General features: G+C 49.2%; 1 protein-coding gene across 4 annotated transcripts; it reads left to right on the forward strand.

Moving 5' to 3' along the window:
- Window positions 1-217: 217 nt before the first annotated feature.
- TMLHE (trimethyllysine hydroxylase, epsilon) lies at window positions 218-17827 on the forward strand. Of its 4 annotated transcripts, none has more exons than XM_035541703.2 (9): window positions 218-277; window positions 1086-1242; window positions 5113-5294; window positions 6735-6911; window positions 7665-7944; window positions 9116-9235; window positions 12159-12395; window positions 13515-13653; window positions 14798-17827. In XM_035541703.2, the coding sequence occupies exons 3-9, from the start codon at window positions 5114-5116 to the stop codon at window positions 14927-14929; spliced, it is 1266 nt and encodes a 421-aa protein (XP_035397596.1). In that variant the 5' UTR covers window positions 218-277; window positions 1086-1242; window position 5113; the 3' UTR covers window positions 14930-17827. The 4 variants fall into 4 exon arrangements, with proteins under 4 accessions (XP_035397596.1, XP_050569352.1, XP_035397597.1 ...); XM_050713395.1 differs by lacking the exon at window positions 218-277 and adding an exon at window positions 303-334; XM_035541704.1 differs by lacking the exons at window positions 218-277; window positions 1086-1242 and adding an exon at window positions 1734-1808.
- Window positions 17828-20180: the final 2353 nt, after the last annotated feature.

The following is a 20180-nucleotide window of genomic DNA, read 5'->3' on the forward strand; positions in this document are numbered from 1 at the left end:
TTCTATGCGGCAGCGCGCCTCTCTATGGTCTCTGTGGGCGCTCTAGGCTGAGCCAAGTGAAGCTCCTCCCCCCTCCCCGGCTGGCGGCGCTCTGCCCTTCTTCCGCCAGCTCTATGGCCTCTCTATAGCCGCCCGCCCGTCTCTAGGGCGGCGCTCTCAGACCTCCCAGGCCTCGATGGCGGGCGGCGCTCTAGCCGCGGCCTCCCTCCTCTCGGTGGCCTGGCCCCGCCTCGGGAGCGGGGGGCGGGGCCGGGGCTGCGGCGGCGCCTGGCGGCGGGTGCGGGCCGGGGGGGGGCCGGGGGGCGTTTTGGGGGAATTTCCGCGGGGTTTGGGGGTCGGTGCGGGAGGGTGCTTCGGTGTGACCCCGGCAGGGTTGGGGATTGATTCCGGCGGGGTGTCTTGGTGTGATTTCGGCAGGGTTTGGGTTCGGTTTCGGCAGGGTGTTTTGGGTTTAATTTCGGCAGGCTTGGGGTTTAATTTCAGCAGGGTTTGGGTTTGGTTTCAGCGGGGTATCGTGGTTTAATTTCGGCAAGTTGCTTTGGTTCAATTTCAGGAGGGTTTAGGTTTGATTTCAGCAGGGTTTTCGGTTTAATTTCGGGAGGGTTTTTGGTTTAATTTCAGCAAGTTTTAGGTTTGATTTCAGCAGGGTGTTTTGGTTTAGTTTCAGCAGGGTTTAGGTTTAATTTCAGTAGTGATTTTTTTTTGGTTTAATTTCAGTAGGTTTTTTTTTTCCTGGTTTAATTTCAGCAGGGTTTTGGGTTTAATTTCGGAAGTTTTTTTGACTTAATGTCTGCAGGGTGTTTTGGCTTAATTTCAGTAGGGTTTTTTTTGGTGTAACTTTAGCAGGTTTAAGGTTTAATTTCAGTACGGTGATTCGGTTTAATTTAGGCTGGGTTTAGGTTTAATTTCAGTAGGTTTTTTTTTTGGGGGGGGGTTTAATTTCTGTAGGGCTTTGGGGTTTAATTTCAGCAGGGTTTCTGTGTAATTTCGGCAGGGTGCTTTGGTATAATTTCAATAGCTTTTTTTTGGTGTAATTTCGGCAGGGTGCTTTGGTTTAATTTCATCCTTTTCTCTGTCCCCCCCAGCAAGACAGCAGGCCCAGCCCCAGCAGCCGCCCAGCCCCGCAGCGGAGGAGCGATGCCCACCGGGGGCGGCCCAGGCAGGAGCGGGGGCACCCCCCAGCACGGCCCCTCGGACACCGGGCCCTGGCTCTGCGCCCTCCTGTAGCTCGCCCAGGCCCAGGTAACGAAGGCTGGCAGCCAGCCGTGCCTCACAGCAGAGCTGCTTTCTCCCCTTCCCTTCCCAATGGCATCCCCTCCCTGCCTGGGAGCGCTGCCTGGCCCCGCTCAGGGCCCAGAGAAGTCAAAGGGAATGATTTAATAGCAGTTCACCCCCGTAAGCGTGCGTCCCTACTGGGGTCACACCGCAGGGGCTGGCTCCCGTGCCGCAGAAAAGCTTTAGAGCCCTGCGGGAGGCTTTGCCTTCGAGGTAGGTGGAGAAGGTGCAGTAAGGAAGGGGTCTGGAGTCCGGCGGTTGGTGCTGAACCTGGGGGGAGCGGGTAATTGATTTTTACTTCTAGGAAAATGAAGTAGCTGCGAAGCTGGCAGTGTCTGTGATGTCTTCATTAGGCTGCTTAATTTAATTGAAAATTTTCTGTTGCTGGGAAGGGCTGGAAGGGGAATCTGATACCTGACAGCTGAGATCTAATATAGCTGTCTGCCACAGCAGCGCAGGCCTGCCGGGGGAGGAAGGAGCCTTTCTCAGCAGGGGACAGCCAATCTGCCTTTTGTTTCTTTTGTAATTAATAGGTAAGCTATGCCAGTTTGGGCTGTTAAACCTTAAGCTCTGCTGACAAAGAAGCGTCTGTGTGTGTGAGACTCCTGTTCCAGGGGACTTGACCCGCCGCAGGGGTTCATCGCTTGGGTTAGTTCACGTCCCTCAGCTGGTTCTGGGGCAGCAGCCCCCCTTTTTGTCAGTGTCCCCTTTTCGAAGGCTGCCGTCGCTCATGCATTGGCACTGCGTGGTGTTTGGGTGCCTCCTCCAAAGCTACTAGAAATGAAAGATTAAAAAACGAGCCAAGTGTGTAAGGGTTTTTGTGCTATTGAAATCTGTGCATTTCTTACAGATCAGAAAACTTTGCTTTATACTGAGAGACTGGACGTTTTGAAATGCTTAATGGAAAATAGATAATTTTTTCGGATGCCAAATAAGCTTGAAAAACAGGCTGGGCATGCTGTCACAGAGTGATGAAACAGGTCTGTTCACAGCTCCAGCAGTTACAGCAGCAGAGTGGCTTGCTGAACACCAGCGGGCCGCTCTCACGATGCTCTGGGAAGGTTTTTGCTAAAGGCTGGATGAAGTCCACAGATTAGAGTTCTTCCTCCTTCCATATATATATAGATAGATGGGAAATACTTGGTTACTAATTTTGTTCAACTTGGTATGTTTTTATTTCTCAAAATGGGAATTGTGGCTTTTTTTTCCAAGAGCTTTAAACAGCACAATTGGTTACTCCGAATGCTTCTTGCATTGGCAGTGAGCAGACTACTGAGGGACTGGGAGGAAAGTCTCCTGGACTAATGAGCCCCTTGTGAGGCTCTTCCTTCCTCCTCCTCTCCCAGCATGTTTCTCGTCTTCACGCTCTCAGGAGCCTTACAGTGTTCTTCAAATCACAATATATTCAAGTTTTCTGCCTTTCCTGCAGCTCTGTGCTACCTGCTCAGCCTGTCACCTCTACTCATTCACCAGGTGATGGAGTCTCGGATAAGATGAGGCAAGCACGATGCTCCGTACAGTGTCTGCACAGGACCTTGTCTTGCTTTGACAGAGGGGCAGAGTTGGAAATTGAAGATCTCACCCTTTTGAAAGTCAGTTTGCCTTTACATGAAGGGTAGTTTACTGTCTTCTTCCTCCTGATGATCATTCATTATGGATTTAAAGGGAAATTTGGTCTTGAAACCTTGCAGCTGGTGCATTTCACTGGTGTCCAGGTGAGGTGTGTGTGATGTGGACAACATAAAGATCAGAAGTGTAGACATGAGGTGAACAGGAGGAGTGGGAGAAAGAGTGAACTGTTCACATAACTGATTTCAGTCAGGAGAGAGCTGTTAGCTTTGGTTAAACAAGCTCAAAGACAAAATGTAAATTCTCTCTAATTATGTAGATTTGTGTGTGTGTGTTCAGCTCCTCTTAGTTTTAATGTCTTTTGGAAAGATTTAATTTATGGCTTCTCTGAGCTGTTTGTGGTGTCTGCTTCCAGCAAGAACAGCAGAGAAGCGAGAGGTCTCATTGATTAGATTAAATATCTGGGTCACTTACCATTTTACCTGTGTTTATCCTCTGGTAAGTTTTGATACTGGAAGAAGACAGAGATAAAAAGAACATGTGCAGAAAGATAACTATGGCTGGAGCTGCCCCAGGCGGAGGCCACTTTCTAAATGGATTTATAGATGAGCTTTTCCTATCAGCTTTGTGTCCTGCGCGGTCCTGCGTGAGGAGATAGGAAGCTTATTTGCACACGCCTGCTTCTTTTTATCCCCTCTAAGTTAGTGGATATTCTTGAGATCCAAAAGCCAAAAAGGAGCGAGTCTTCCCTTGTTTTTTTTCTTTCATGAAGCGTGGTCTTGAGCTTTGTGAGTGGTAACTCGTGGCTTGGTGAGTTAAATCATTTCTTTGAACTTTGTAAACCCAATAACCACCAGATAACTCCTGATTGCCTAGCTCCTCTTGCAAATTTCCTTCACTTAGTTATTAAGTTTGTGTATCAAATCCAACCCAAATCCAGCTGATTTGCAGCACGGCCAGGTTCCCAGCAGTCCACTTAGGTGGGAATATTGCACTTCAGCAGGCACAGAAATCAGAATCTTCTTTCTGCAGCTCTAAAGCTGTTAGTGACTTGTGCAGACTGCGGCCAAGCACCTTGCAGAACACAGTGGTTTGCATATTGCTCTCAAACTGCATTATCTTGATAAAAACATTTCCACTTTCTTTTTTTTTTTTTTCCTAGAGTTCTCAGTCTATTTATTTCCTACTCAGCAAATTGTTTTCTGTGAGTATGCCACTTCTGTGCCGATTTTACTGTTCTTACTAACTTTTGATATCTCTGCAGTAAGTCAGCTATGAAGGGGAGAAGCAGGTCGGACAGCTGAGGCACCAGTCTGTGCTCTTCAGGTAGAAAGTGAAGGGCAGTCAGAAAACTGGGATAAGAAATTTTTCCTGTGCCTGCGTCTTGTCCAGTGATACTGCATTTCTACGTGCTTCAGATCAAAGCGTTGTTGAAATCCTGCTGGGTTTAGACCTGTCCTCTGGAACTTAATGAACACGTGACAGAGCATTTAGTGTGGTTTCACATCTTAAAACTTGCAGGGTTTTTGCCTTTTGATTGCACTGAAGTGTTACAAACCAGCCTGTGGGAAGTCACCTTCTCATCTCTGGTCAAAAGTTAACTGTGGCTGGTTCCTCTTCCATGCTGGCTGTGCCCTTTGGCAGAAAGAGATCTTTCTCCTCCTCCTCCTCATTGTTTTGCATACTTTTTCTAGAACTGACCTAATTACTGGATTCCTCTAGTTCTTGCTTCTGTAACCATAACCAAGGTCGATTTTCTCTGCTTCCCTGGTCAACTCTGTCCAGGAAGGGGAAATTCGTATTGGGAAGGCCAACGAGGGCACGAGACCTGCAGCAGATGAGGTTTTGCCAGTGTTTTGTAAAGAACACACAGCTGTCTCTTCTGGAAGTGATAAATCCTGAGATCTCATTTACTTCTTCTCAGGACTATTTTTCTGCTGGAGATTAGGGTGGTCACAAAATAAGTCAGATGCCCTTCTCTGTTCTCCTTCTGTTTCCAACTGGTGTGCTTGGATTGGATTCGCTTATTTGTTTTAAAAAAGTCATCACTCCCCTAATGGTTAATTCCTTGCTGCTTCCATTGCACCCAGTTTTTAAGGGCAGCCAGCTTTCACTTGCCAGCTTCACAGCCCTCCTGGGTGTTGGTGATGTCTACAGAAGTATCCGCTGCAGCTGACTGAAATTTTGCAGAGATCACCGCGTGGTCTGTGTGATGCCACCAGTCACAGCAGCACAGCTGTCTCACCTTGTTCTCCTTCTCGTCCTCAGGATGTGGTGCCGGAGGCTGGCATGCCTGCTGGGCCTGCCGTGCTGGCGGAGTGGACGCGCTGGGCATGGCTCGCTGGGGCTGCCCCGCAGCACAAGGACCGTCCCCGCTGCTGCGGCTCGCTGCCATCACACAGCCCCGGAGTCCCTGAGCTGTGCCTGGCAGCTGCACGGCGATCACCTGGGTAGGTGTGTGGTTTTGAGCCTGCTTCTGAGCTTCCTGGGGAGGGGAGCGAGGTCTTCCTGACCTTGTTTCCCAGTAGTGATTCTCTTCTGAAACAGGTCATGGTTTTTTAGAGGGGTGCGTGCTGGAGTCTGCGTTTTACGTTCCCTTTAGGAATTCCCAAAGGCAGGATGGAGCAGGTTTGTCTGCTGGCATTAAGTCTTTTATGAGAAACGAAGCAATGATAACTGAGAAATCAAGCGATTCCTGAACTCTGACTGCATCTGAATCTTGCCCTGTCCGTCAGTTGTTCGCTGTGTAATGCTCGGGGCTGTGACTTGCAAGTGGGGTGGCTTGTTCGGTGTGTCCCCAGCTCTCTGCCTTGCCCCCGCTTGCAGGTTTTCCTTAAAACAACAGTGTGTGAAACACAGTAGTTCAGAGCAGTTTCGTAAGCAGCCTGTTTGTGTGGCTGGATGGCATGAGCACGAAAGGCTTTTTGATGCCAGGCATCCCTCACTGTGAGACAGCTTAAGGAAAAGCAAGCAATGTATGCCTTAATGTAAGCAAGCCAGTTATAAATTCAGTCTAATGCTGCTTCGTCCTCTGGTTTTTCGAGACAACTTAGCAACCGAAGCACATTTCTCCATGGTCTGCTTCGTTTGGTACCTGCAGATACCCAGCATCAGCCTGGTGATGTCTGCTGAGGCTGGTCAGAAGGCATTGGTACTGTGGAATCCCTTGTAAGCATATCTCTAAAGGGAATTGCCGAGTGTTTTATCCAACGTAGTCACCCCCTGAGAAAGGATGTTGTTGTTTCATCCCTCGGATACTTGGATCTCAAAGCTGAGCAGCAGTAGAGCAGGAAGGGCTCTTCTGTTGTCCATGCTGGCTCTGACCCCCCTCTGAAGGCCTTTGGGCTGTCCCAGGAGGGAACAAGGAGTTGAGGCTTTGTAGCAGTGATGAACGGGTATCAAAGCTCTGTGCTGAGGTCATGGTGTTGTCTAATGTGTGTTTAGTTTGCATGTCGATGTGATTAGTTGGTTGATTCTTATCTGTATTGGTGTGATGGGGTCTGCACCTACATGGGAGGGAGAGAGGGAACCTTGTTGTGTGCAGCAGCTGCTGGGCAGCTCCAAATTTACTTGTTGAAGAGAGAAGATAGACATAAATACATGGCCAGTGTTTGTTAGCCACGCTTCTTCTCGCTGTTGCAGGATGAGGCTGCCTGTGGACTTGGTAAGAGGAGAGACCATGGCAAGATCACTGACAGTGATATTCTTAATTTCTTCAGTATTTTGCATGGTCTTCAAGTGAAAAGCTAGCTTCAGTTGCACAAAGAGGTGCTAAGTCTAACAGCCTCTGCATCCCCTAGAAGTGGGATCGTAACTTGTGGGTTCTCCTGTTATGTTTTCTTTCTCATTGTTCACACCAGAGCATCTTCTGTGCCCATCTCCCTTTGCAGAGCTCAGGTATGCGAACACACTGATGCGCTTCGATTTCGTCTGGCTGCGGGACCACTGCCGCTCAGCTTCCTGCTACAACGCCAAGACGAACCAGCGCAGCTTGGACACAGCTAGCGTGGACCTGGGAATCAAACCCAAGGCTGTCCGAGTGGATGAGACCACACTCTTCCTCACGTGTGAGTATCAAAACGCCCATCTTTCATGGACCACCAGCCCTGTTTGGAAGGAGGCTGGTTGATAGATCCTGCTCTTAAGGCTGCCCTCTCCTAGAAAACCTTATCTCTAAATCAGGAGCTGTTTTGGGAGGAGATGTAGCTCTAAGCAGATCTTAAACACTGCTCTTCTGAGCAGGGCTGTTGCTGTAAACACAACTCAGCCTTACTTATGTCTGGTTTTCTTCTCCCCCTTACCTCCTCCCTCCCCTCTTGAGTGCATCTCCAGTGTCTGGGTAGTTTATTGGTTTGTTTGAGTGTGGGAGCCGTGCAGATACTGAAGAGATCAGTCAAGAAATGGTTGACTTTCTTTTCCTTACCCTGTCCTACTTGAACTGGTGTCTCTGATTAGAATTCACATCTTGTGTCCTTTCTCCTCTGCTTCCCGGCTGCTTTCTTTGTTCTGCTGCAATTTACTTTCATTTATTGTACCCTCGTTTGTGGGATTGTCATCAGTGCTTCTTCTTCAGTGTCCTGTCACTAGAAAACAAAACCACTGAAGTAGAAATGCTTAGGCCTGGATTTGGAGTTGTTGACAATACCTGTAGGACTCGTGGCCTAAACCAGGTAATACTTAAACTTTCATCAAGGTTCAAAAGAGTCTGTCATTAGGCAAAATTAGAAGGGGATTGTCCTAGATTGATGGTTGCAGTGGCTGTGATCTCTCTGTCTGTTCGGTGCGATTGCAGCGACTGTGACCCTGCTCATTTGCCACAGGGCCGGATGGGCACGTTACGCGGTACGGGCTGGAGTGGCTGGTGAAGAACAGCTACGAGGGGCAGAAGCAGCGGGTCATGCACCCGCGGATCCTCTGGAACGCAGAAATCTACCGCCAAGCCCAGGTCCCATCCGTCGACTGCCGGAGCTTCCTGGAGACGGACGAGGGGCTGAAGGAGTTCCTGCAAAACTTCCTGCTGTATGGGATCGCTTTTGTTGAGAATGTCACTCCCACCAAAGAGGACACGCAAATCTTAGCAGAAAGGATCAGCTTAATCAGGTAACTGGGGCTGCCCCAGGAAGGCCACAGACAGCTTTGTAGATGAGCCATGAATGGGAGGCTGTCGCTTCCTTTTTCTTTGGAAAGGTGCTGCCCTCATATCCTATGTATTGTGCAGTATGGCCTGGTTTGCAGATGAAGGGTCCGGGTCATGTACAGTCCCTGGCCAGTCCACGTGAACTGAGATGCGGCACTGCACTGTGGGATCTGGCCTCTTTTTGTGGGGAGGCCTGGAGTCACTAGGTTATAGAGCTGCCTCAGGAGCATACGATGACTTTTGTGATAGTGGGACTGTGCACAGAGAGGAGTGACTGAGGGAAGTAGCCTGTCTGGGAAGACTTGAGCTTTGCAAGGAGAGACATTTCCTGTTATGACTTGAAAGGTTAGGAGGTCAGCCCTGGCCCTGGGAGCCAGGGAGATCAAAAACAATTCGTAGCTCTCGCTAAAGAAAAATACTGGGAAACATTTCTTCTGTGTTTAAAACACACCAACAGCATGGCAAGCCTGGGTTTGAGTTTTGAGTTTTATCCAAGCTGCACAAACCGCTAAACTTGCCATGGTCCATTAGAAGAGGATGGATTTCTATTGATGAATAGCCACTCCAAATAGAAATAAAGGTCTCGAGGAACATCCAGCCAACATTCTTCTCCAGATTCTTAACCTCTTCCTGTAGCCCCCGAGTAGTGTTTGTTGCTACCAGGTCTTTGCCTTCTCCGTATTTCCTGCCATGCACATTGTAGGGGGAGGTGGGTGAAAACGGAATATCTTATGAACAGAGATGGGGATAGTGCTCTAGGTGGGTACAAGCAAGGGTACAGACCTGTACAACAAAGTACAAACCTGTGCTCTGGTAACTCCTAACGTTGCTCAGTGCTTCCTTGGTTTGATGGGCTGATCTTCAGAGTGAAGTTGTGTATTTGTGGAGGAGGAGGAGACTTATTGCCATCAGTCTTCTGAAGGAGGAAAGAAATTGAATAGTAGAAGGAGGCATTAGAAGCACCATCTCTTTGACAGTGTGAATCCTGTTAACTTGGCGTGCTTTGCTGTTTGAATTCACTCTGTACATGCTGTGTGTAAGATAACGGGGAGTAACCTCAAGTGGAAGAGAGGATCTGTTTTACCTCGACACTGATCCCTGCAGCACTCTGATAACTGCCCACCTCTCTTGCAGGGAGACCATTTATGGCAGAATGTGGTACTTCACCTCCGACTTCTCCCGGGGAGACACTGCCTACACCAAGCTGGCTCTGGATCGGCACACCGACACAACCTATTTCCAGGAGCCCTGCGGGTACGTGCTGCTGCTGCTGCTCCACACACACAGCGCAGAAGGCAGGCGTGATTCACGGTGATGCAGTTTAGACTTCAGCGTCTCCAGCTCTGCTGATGGGATTTAGTGGTACTAGTCGCACAGTAATTCTGGATCCTGCATGATTCCTCTGGAGTGGGGTAGTCTGTAGTCTTTCCTGTGCTTGGAACTCCAAGGTCTTCCAGAATGCAGGCAGTGCAGGAGTTGGCTGTTACCTGGCTGGCTGCTCCTTGGCACTTGCTGTGGTTTAAGTAGCCCTCCTCACCCACATCAGCACTGTCTGTTTTACTGGCAGAGCTTTAGTGGTAGCCTCTGGGGAAGGAGGGAGCAGCTCGCCTCTGCACAGCCTGCAGCAGCTGTCTCTGCCCTCCCAAGCTGCGTGAGTGGTGCCAGATGTACGTGCTGTCCTCACGTATGCCCTGTGTGGTCGCTCTGCTTCAAACTGGTTGGGATTTGCATCTTGGCAATAGTGCAGCCCTGTAGGTAGTCAGAAACCAGGCTTCTGCAGCCCTTCAAAGTTCACACCTGTCTGTGCTTTAAAAAAAAAAAAAAAAAAGTTTGTAGCTACAGTTGTTTCCCAAATGCTAGTTTGCAAACTGCTTTTCCAATATAGCCTCCTGGCTGCAAGTTTTATACCTGGTTGGAGAAAGAAGGGCAGCAGCCCTGATCATGATTCCCACTAAAGTGCTGGAGGCTTAATTTCTACCTTCATTTTTCTATGTGTCTGCTTTCATCTCAATGAAGAAAAGAATCAAGGAAATGGCCCTGGGGGAGAACTGATGGAAGTACTGTGACTTCATATGGAAGTAGCAATACAAAGGCTAGGAGAAGCCATCTAGTCTACACCTCCTGCCCTAGGGCAGGATTAGTTCTTCCCAAGTGAGGCCGTTAAGTTGCTAAGCATCTTAATGGGCAGGGTCTGTGAGGCAGAGCTGGAAAAGTAGAGGAAGGCCCAGGGGTGCGATCTACTGCCTGCATATGGATTTCAGAGCAGCCCTTCAGACCAGGAAGGGTCGTACTACCCAAGGAGGCACCCTGGTTGCCCATGCCCAACCTAGCACAAAGCTTTTGGGGGTGGTAGCTTTTGTTCTGAAGCAGCTAGGTGCCAGAAGCAAGGTAAGCAGTTTTTAGTGTGCTAGAAGTAGATACATAAAACTTAAATCCTGCCACGTCTTTCAAGACTGATCTAGTTGGCTCCTGTGTTTTCAGTGAACAGCCAACTGTTCGTAGAGCCCATGTGCTTTCATGGCCTGCAGTTACCTGCTTGCCTGACTTGTTTTAGGAGCTCACAAAATCTCCCCAAAGTCAAATGCTGAAGTAACTAGTAATCAGAGCTTCAGCCTACAGATACACTTTGATTAAGCTGCTCAGTGTGAGAACTATAGAGCTCATTAGCTATTTCCATACCTTTATTTTCTACTTGGAAAGGTTCCCTTTCTTTCAGGTAGGTATATTCTCATCTGCAGTAAACAATGACGGTGTGGACCAGGCTAGTAGGGCTAACTACTAATGCTTGTAATCCTGCAAAACCTTAGTTGTGCAGGAAGAACATGAATTTCTTGCTTTCCTGAGCCCCCATCTCCACCAGAAATCCTTTCTGCTCAGACTGCTTCAGACTTATTCTGAAACGCTTTAAACTGTCTTTGACCTGCTTCTAGAGGAAAGGAGGTGTTTTTTTTCAAGAAAGATTTGTTCATTTGAATGTCTGCTTTCTCTACTGCTTTGGGTGAAATCAGCTAAATCTGACAGGTCTCGAGTTACCTTTTTGTAAAGGGTAGAGGAGAGGAACCCCTCAAGACATGGGAAAGACTGCAGCATTATCTCACTCAATGGGCAGCAAAGAGCCTGCCTTCAAAAGAGACTTTCTCAGTGCTCCAGGCTGCACAGGTGGTTGCCTTCAAGGAGCAGAGCCACGAGGGCTTGGGCATCCTCAGCTCCCGTCCTTGTGGACTGACTGACTGAAATTATTCTGAATCTTCTGTGGTTTTAAGGGTTCGTTGAGCCAAGGTGAAAAGGTGCCGGTGAGGCTGGAACTGGGAGCTCGTGCCACATCACTTGCTGTGGGACTGGGTTAAGAGGCCTCAAAGGAGATCAGGAGATGAAGTTCTGCCCAAAAAGGTTGCATTCATCTTTCTGACAGGTGAACTTGGTACACCATGAAAACTGGCAGTGCGCGGCTCAAGGCAGCTCCTGGGTGTTTGTTTCTGAGAATGCAAGATCTAATAGGCTTGGATGAAGGGAAAGAAAGAATCTTCAGAAAAGTAAAAGAGCAAAAGCTGTTTAGCTGAATTGGACAGCTTCCTGCTAGGGAGGCAGTGCCCCTGTAGGTAGGTTTCTTGTTCAGGACTCCCCTGCTCCAGGCTTCCCGAGAGGTCTTTAACATGTCGACTCAGGGGGCTTATCCTGATTACCTGTGAGAGACCCTGATTTATGTGCCTTTGTGTGAGAGTCATCCTGAGTTCCCCTTGTAGTTGCTGGAGACCTCAGTAGTACCACCAGCATGTCTTCAGCTGCCCTCTTGTTCGGAGATGTTCTCGGGAAGTTAGTTTTATGCTTTTGAACCTCTCCATCCTGCTGGCCAGATGGACCTTGGCAGACACGTGCCTGCACCACTTGAAGTCTCCCAGCTCGCATAGTTTGATCTCGGAGATGGTGTAGGCAGTAGCCCTCTTCTCAGAAGTCCAAATGTATGAGAGCTGAAGAAACATCAGGCAGAGCTGCTGCTGGCTGGGCAGTCTCCATTCCTTAGCAGGTCTTAGTGAAATGCAGGAGAGTACAGATAAGCCTGTCATAACCGGCAGATGCATCAGTCTACATTAGTCTGGGTCTGGGGAAGCACATGCTCTCCACAGGAGAGACGCCTGAGGTCTTTTCTTTTGTGCTCTGGATTCTCTCACCCCTGCAGCATCCAAGTGTTTCACTGCCTCAAGCACGAGGGGACGGGCGGGCGGACGCTGCTGGTGGACGGCTTCTACGCGGCGGAGCAGGTTCTCCGGCAAGCCCCCGATCAATTTGAGCTGCTAAGCAAGGTGCCACTAAAGCACGAGTACGTCGAGAACGTGGGAGATTGTCACAACCACATGATCGGAGTTGGGCCAGTCCTCAACGTCTATCCCTGGAACAACGAACTTTATCTGATCAGGTAACATCAGTGTGAGGGAGGCCTTGTGCATACAGGGATAGGGTTCTGTCAAAATGTAGTGGTTTTCAGAAGAAAATTTAGGCAGAAAACCAACGTATGTTTGATGGACGGGGTGAAACCACAAAAGCACCATGTGTTTCCTCCTGGGTTTTGTAATGCTGCTTTTGAGGAAGTGTCAGAACCACTGATACAAAGATGGGCATCACTGCTGGGCTTTGTTTTTAGCTCCTGTTACCTTTAGCTCCGTGCCCTCTGCCCCAGTCAGGACTAGTTCAAGGGCTTGGCTTCACACATTCTTGCCACTGTGTGTGTTTTGTAGGAGCAGCACCGTTAGATCTGGGTATGAGCAAATGCCCATCCTACTGCCAGTCGTTAGAGCCTCCCTGGAGTGACCCTGATCCTGCCCCATGTGAAGTGTCCAAGCTCATGTTACTTCATTTGAGAGGCAGTGGGATTCAGCTCTCCTCAAAAAGTCTCTGAAAGCTAGCTTGGCATGCAAGGGACGAGGAGAACACAGGGCGGTCCCCTTCTAAAAGGTAGCTTGGGCTTCTTTTTGAAATTCCATCTTGGCTTAGCACAGGAGGTCATCCAGCACTATTTTGCACTTTTATGCTAAAAAAACCAGTCTCATCCTTTGCTGTGTCTGTAGCACCAGCTAGTGCGAGCTGCTGGCACTAGTGCCCCCTTATCCAAGTGAGCAGCTTGCCTCTGTTTAGAGCCTGGCCTTTCCTTAATAGCATGGAGCTTCTGGCCGACCAGACAGCAAGCTGCTAGATTGTGTGGGCTTCGTTTCTCGTGAGGAAATAAGTTTTCAATATACCTTGCTGCTGATGGGCTTCTCTTTAATTCCCACTTTTCCTTCCCCAACACTGAGATAGCATGTGGCAGCTTTCCATGAAAAACAGCAAAAACTGTGGTGGCAGCAAACTCTCCCTTGATCCACATGTTGTGTAGTCTCCCAAAAGTCCTGCACTTGCAGCATAACCTGCCTACTCATCTCGTAGCCTCCCTTAAATGCTGGCTAAGCTGCCTCTTCAGAGGTTCCCTACGGGAACACCTTGCTGCACTTTACTCTTGGGGCCACATAAGCAGTCTTTTTTCTGTCTTCTTTACCTCCAGATACAATAACTACGATCGTGCAGTCATCAACACTGTGCCTTACGATGTTGTACATCGCTGGTACACTGCTCACCGCACACTCACCGCCGAGCTCAGGAGACCAGAAAATGAGCTGTGGGTCAAACTGAAGCCAGGCAAGGTAGGACTCGGAGGCTCACATGTGTTTGGTACGGGCAGGGAGGCCGGGTGCTCTTCTGGATGTTGCCACATAGGTAAATGCTTCAGGCAAACCCTGTGCTGAAATTTCCCTCTTTACAGCTGTTTTAAGGTGCCTTGTATTCCAGTAATGGCATCTGTTGCATGTGTGTTCTTACTTTTGTGAAACAATATTAGCTTCCAGGCAAAGTAGAAGTAATTGATTCAAACTCAGCCTCAGAGGACAGTTAGCCCAGACCGGGTGAGAGGAGGAAGATATTTTCAGTCACTGAATGAGGACCCTTGGAAGCAGGGGGGCTGGGAGCACTTACTCTTTGGCCTCTGACTTGTTCCAGAAGCAGAAAATCTTCTTTTAATGGAAAAGTAAAAGGCACGTGGAAAGCTGAATTTACTTCTGTTCTGAGGTTATATCTGAATCCTTACAATGCCAGCAGATCACAGGAGACCTGAGCTCTCTTCACTGTCCCAGAAATGCCTTAGCACGTCTTGGGACTAAAAGGGAAAAGCTCTGCCCTGAGTATGAAAGGCCGATGCTGGGTGCAGTTTTGGAAGAGCTTGAAGTGCTAGAGCTTCATTCACAGACTTAGAGGCTTCTTCCACCAGCTGTGCCTGCTTGAAAGGGTTTTTATTCCTACAGGGTCTAGGTGGGTCTAGATTCAGCCTGAACCTAGGGCCCCAGACATGAAAGAGTGAAGATGTTCACGTCAAAGAGCCCCTACAGCTCACTGTTCTCAAGGATGCCTGGGGAAAAGTGACATGTTGGAGGCTGAAGATGGCCAGTTTCCGTTACTGGTGCACAATTGCCCAACCTCTGCAGCACAAAAGCAAAGAAATGACCCAGAAATACTTTGCTAGCTGACCTGTTTTAACCTGTGGTTAGCAGCAGAGCCGAGCTGCTGGCTTCAGGTACTACAGCTGTACTAGATCATATCAGACATCTGTGTACAGTTTCATGCTGAATGGGGAGGTTACAGCGCTGAATGGGAAGGCTGCGCAGTCTGTGGTGTGTCCCTGCCTGCTCTTCCAGGCTCTGGGGATCTCCAGCTCCAGGACCTGTCGCATCAGCGGGTCCTGGCTCAGCTGCGGTGGTCACCCTCGTCCTGACAGCCTCTCCTCTTCCCTTGCAGGCACTCTTCATAGACAACTGGCGCGTCCTGCACGGGCGGGAAGCGTTCACAGGGTACCGCCAGCTCTGTGGCTGCTACCTGACGAGAGACGATGTGCTGAACACCGCGCGCTTACTGGGACTGCAAGCCTAGCGCTGGCCACCCACCGCGGGGAGGCAGAGCTCTGTGCTGCTGTGTCACCACGATGAAGACGTTGCGCGTACCTCAGACACCTCCACCCTCTCAGAGCAGTTCTCTCTGCCTGCCTGGGAGAGGGAGCAGGTGGAAGCCAAAGGTTATGGGAGCTTTATGGGACTGCATTCTGCCTTTGTCCAAGCAGGTTCAGCTCTTGCTATCTGGGCACCCAGCCGGGTCTTTCCAGCCAGCCAGTTTGTCTCAGCTGCAGTGAATCGGGGTTAATCACGCTGTGAGAAGTGCTCCCAGCACCTATTGATGTGAAGTGCTCCTCTAATCAAGTGCCTTCAGGATCTGAAATATATTTCTCTCTATTGTTCAGCCTTTTCTGTCAGCTGCCATTTCTTTTTTTTTTTTTTGGCATAGCAGAGCAGAATGGATATACCTGGGGTCTCGTCTCACCCCAGGCCGGACTTTACAACTTCTAGAGAAATTTTTTTGTCTCTAGGGAAAAAAAAAAATCCTTATTTTGATGGAAGTGCCACTACTCAAACTGAGGGCTGTTGGCATGTATCAGTGAACTCTTTCCTCTTAAGCATACTGCATACCCTTATAACAGGCAGTGATACAATCCGTGCTGCTTGACGGGTGGCCTGGAAAGGGAAGCTCTTGTAGTTAGGGTATTTCTGAAAAGGCTTAGGGTAGAAGGAAAGGGGGAAGTAGTGACATCTGCATGTTGCGAAGGAGAGATGGCTGTGTTGGATGGGGGATGTATTTCCCATGTTTTCTTGACCTCAGTAATGTAATGCTGTCTGGTGTTCTTTCTGCCTGTTGCACCATGCTTACATTGAGAGTCAAGGCTCAACAGCTGCAGTGTTTACTGACAGATTTCTCACCGTGCTTACTCTTTCATCTTTTCTGAAGAAGGAATTTGTCTTAGGGCATCTTTACACTGTCTGCTGGATGAGGCTGACTCTTTTCCACCAGATTTTTCTATATATGAAGGTAATAAACACAGAGGTGCCTTTCAACTCGTGGTGGTAGGGAGGATAAATTGGAGAGTTTGGCACACTGAACAACCATAGTGTAAGGAACAAAAATAAATCCCATATCACTGGAAAAATTGAAGTTGTAAAACCAAGAGGGGATTTTAGGTTTTATTTTTCTGTTCTTCCTTATCTTTGGGGATATCCACTCTGCTCTGACTGGATGTTAAAACAGGGCTGGTCCTGTTCACTCCTGGGTTTCCTGTGCAAGCAAAATGCTGTTATGCCTGAGGTAGAAGTGCAGTGCAGATGCACATGTGCTAAACCTGCTGCCCTCACTTAATCTAAATACTGAATGTATAGATCCAAGTGCTAGGAGGCAGTCTTAAGAGGCACTCTTAAAAGCTTCTGTTCCTAGGGACTGAGCTACCTTATGCTGTCTTCTGCAGCATGCCCTGTCTGCAGTGAGCCATTGCTGCAGTCAGCCATCAGGAGTTGAAAGGGGTTTCAGAGCCAAGGCTCAGGAAGCTGTTGATCAGAGGATACGTAAGGAAGTGAAACCTGAGCCAGGTGGCAGCAGGCTTGGAGCGAGCTGGCTTCTGTCAGGTCCTGTTCTCACAAGGCTTGTGGATGGCAGCCTCAGGCATGGGCAGGAGCTTGAGTTTTCCTCTAGGCTGAGCCAGTGGGTTCCTCAAGCAGCCTTCAGTATACATTACTTCTGTTACTTTCTTTACCACTTAGTTTATAGCTTCTCCTTAGATGCCAGTTATGCCAGCGTAACTCGAGTATGAAATTTTGAAAGTATTCATTAATCTTGTTGAAGTAGCAGCCCCCTGTGGTTATGTACGCTTCTCACACAACCCCTCTCAGATGCTCCAGGGTTGTTCCACCTTGTACTTCTGGGTGAAGACGTGGCCTGGAGCATGGGGGGAGAGGTCGTGACAAAATCAGCCTCTGTTAATTGACACAGGATGGGACAAAAGAGCCTGGTGAGTATTTCAAAACCTGTTGAGGGTTCCTGAGCTGCTATTGTCTCCCTGTGTTCCCTGAGAATAAGAGGGGAAAAATATTTGGGTTCATGCAGAACCCATCCCTTAGTCACTGAGATCAGCTTTACCTTCCTCTGTGCAGGGGATCTCCGTTTTTATCAGCTGCAAGCCAAAAATCCGCTGCTGCCCTGAGGTGGAGCATGCAGGACTATGGCTAGCACAAGGGAGAACTGACCAAACTGTATTGACAATTATAGTGATACCTGTGCCTTTCTGGTGAGGAACGTGGTTATGGTATCTTTGCCTCCCGCTGAGCGGTGTGGGGCTGCCAAGAGCTGTGGTCGTCAGCAACCAAACTCCTCCTCTGAGCCACCTCCAAGCCAGCACAGTCCTCAAGGTGATTGTGTCATGTGTTTGGGGGAAAATTATCCACCATGAATGTAGCAGACACATTTTCTCATAGGTGTTCAACTTAATTTAGCCACTTCAATAATAAAATGGGGAGGGGAGAGAGGTTTCTTTAGTGTTACGTTCCCCCTCTTCCCCGCTTCCCAAGTGGACTAAGTTCTTCCTAAGCATCTTGTGAGCAGCAAAGCTTTATTTGTAGAAACAGGACTTCTTGGCAATTGCAGTCTGATGTGGATATTTGTTGCGGAACAGGTTGTTTGCTCTAATGATATCGGGTCAGTTTTTATAATCCAGCTCTTTCAATCCTTTCAGCCAATAAATGATGAACTGCTTCCTTCTCCCTCCCCATGTACTAGGGTACCACTGTATGTGTTTTTAAGACATTTTTCAAAGGTAAGAAATGGAGTAAGTGGCGATTTGTTTTACTAAATGAGTTATAAAGTGGTCAGGTTAACAAGACCTATATTTCAAGCAATCTTGATAAGTCTGTATTACCCATCAAAGGTGGAATAAATCTGAGAGGGGTAAATCAATGCGTCTCCAATGGCTTCTTTGCGTTCATTCTTTTCGCTGGCCACATGATGGCAGAAGAGGCAAGGAACAGTGTAAAAATGAGTATTAAAAACTCAGTGACATGTCACATCCACCTGTGACTCTAGGCCTGAAGCAGGTTCTGTTTCTTGCAAAAGAGATAAAGGATAATAAGAAGGGTTTTTTTTAAGTATGTAAACAGTAAAAGGAAGACTAGGGATAATGCGGGTCCCTTGCTGAACGAGGGGGGTGTCCTGGTAACGGGAGACGCCGAGAAGGCAGAGATACTGAATGTTTTCTTTGCTTCAGTCTTTGCTTCAAGGACTCCCCCCCCCCCCCCCCCCCCCCCCCAAGGACTTCTCGACCCTGGAGGGAGGAGAAAGGGTCTGGGAAATGGAGGGCTCCCCCATGGTTGATGAGGGACTGGTTCGGGAGCGTCTGAGTGGGCTCAACGCACACAAATCCATGGGCCCCAACGGGATGCATCCACGTGTGCTAAGGGAGTTGGCAGAGGTGATCGCCGAACCACTCTCTATCATCCTTGAAAGGTTCTGGAGAGCAGGAGAGGTGCCTGAAGACTGGAGGATAGCCAATGTCACTCCAGTCTTCAAGAAGGAGGATTGTAGTGGGTTTACGTGGCAAGGCTTTGGTAGCAGGGGGCCATAGGGGTGGCTTCTGTGAAAAGGATCTAGAAGCTGCCCCATGTTTGGTAAGGGCCCCACTGCTGATCAGAGCTGAGCCAACAAGTGATGTTGTTTTGCGCCTCTGTGAGAGCATATTTAAGTCGGAAAAAAAAAAACGCTGCGCCACACAGCAGCTGGGAGAGTGAGACGAGTGAGGAACAGCCTTGCAGGCGCCAAGGTCAGTGAAGAAGGAGGGGGAGAGGTGCTCCAGGCGTCAGAGCAGAAGCCCCCTGCGGCCTGTGGTGAGGACCATGGTGAAGCAGGCTATCCCCCTGCAGCCCATGGAGTACCATGGTGGAGCAGGGTTCCATGCTGCAGCCCGTGGAGCAGGTGGACCTACACTGATGGAGGCTGCGGCCTGTAGAAGACCCCTGCCGGAGCAGATTCCGGGCTGGACCTGTAGCCCGTGGAGAGGACACCATGCAGGAGCAGGTGACCTGGCAGGAGCTGCTGCCCGTGGGGGATCCAGGTTGGAGCAGTTTGCTCCTGAGGGATGGACCCTGTGGTACAGACCCATATCTGGAGCAGTTCTTGAAGAGCTGCTGCCTGTGGGAAGTCCACACTGGATCAGTTCACCAAGGACTGCATCCCATGGGAGGGACCCCGCAGCACAGGGGACAAGAGTGACCAAGAAGGAGCGGCAGAGAAGAAGTGCTATAGATTGACCAAAACCCCCATTCCCGCGATCCCTTGCACAACTTGGGGGAAGGAGGTGGAAGAGGGTGAATGGGGGGGAAGGTGCTTTTGGTTTCTTTCCTTTGTTCCTCGCTTCTCTAGCTTGTTAGTAATAGGCAATAAATCTTACTGTCTCCCTATGCTGAGTCTGTTTTGCCCATCACAATAATTACTGCACGATCTCCTCATCCTTATCTCAACCCTTGAGCCCTTTTCATCGTATTTTCTCCCCGTTCCCTCTTTGAGGAGGGGGAGTGAGAAAGTGGTTGTGGTGGAGCTCGGCTGCCCACCCGAGTAAAACCACCACAAGGATCTGGGAAACTACAGGCCAGTCAGTCTCACCTCTGTCCCTGGAAAGGTGTTGGAACAGCTTGTTCTGGAGGCCATCTCCAAGCAATCAGAAGAGAAGAATGTTATGAGGAGTAGTCAGCATGGATTCACCAAGGGAAAGTTGTGCTTGACTAACCTCGTTGCCTTCTATGATGGCATCACCAGCTGGGTAGATGGGGGGAGAGCAGTGGATGTCATCTACCTTGATTTTAGCAAGGCTTTTGATACTGTCTCCCATGACATTCTGCTAGCAAAGCTGCGAAAGTGTGGGATAGAGGAGTGGACAGTAAGGTGGGTTGAGAACTGGCTGACTGGCTGAGCTCAGAGGGTGGTGATCAGTGGCACAGAGTCCGGCTGGAGACCTGTGACTAGCGGTGTTCCCCAGGGGTCAGTGCTGGGTCTGGTCGTGTTCAACATCTTCATCGACGACCTTGATGAGGGAATAGTGTCCGCCCTCAGCAAGTACACTGATGACACAAAGCTGGGAGGAGTGGCTGACACGCCAGAAGGCTGTGCTGCCATTCAGTGAGACCTGGACCAGCTGGAGAGATGGGCAGGAAGAAACCAAATGAGGTTCAATAAGAGCAAGTGTAGAGTCCTGGACCTGGGAAGGAACAGACGCATGTATCAGTACAGGCTGGGGGACGACCTGCTGGAGAGGAGCTCT

Source organism: Cygnus atratus, chromosome 13, assembly GCF_013377495.2.
Source record: "Cygnus atratus isolate AKBS03 ecotype Queensland, Australia chromosome 13, CAtr_DNAZoo_HiC_assembly, whole genome shotgun sequence".
Lineage (NCBI taxonomy): Eukaryota > Metazoa > Chordata > Aves > Anseriformes > Anatidae > Cygnus > Cygnus atratus.

Bases quoted from the DNA above. Each gene is read 5' to 3' on its own strand.
- TMLHE (XM_035541702.1), top strand. From the start codon at position 2,929: ATGGATTTAAAGGGAAATTTGGTCTTGAAACCTTGCAGCTGGTGCATT. The intron at 2,991-5,112 runs GTGAGGTGTGTG...TCTCGTCCTCAG, and splicing joins TGCATTTCACTGGTGTCCAG to GATGTGGTGCCGGAGGCTGG. The intron at 6,912-7,664 runs GTGAGTATCAAA...CATTTGCCACAG, and splicing joins GACCACACTCTTCCTCACGT to GGCCGGATGGGCACGTTACG.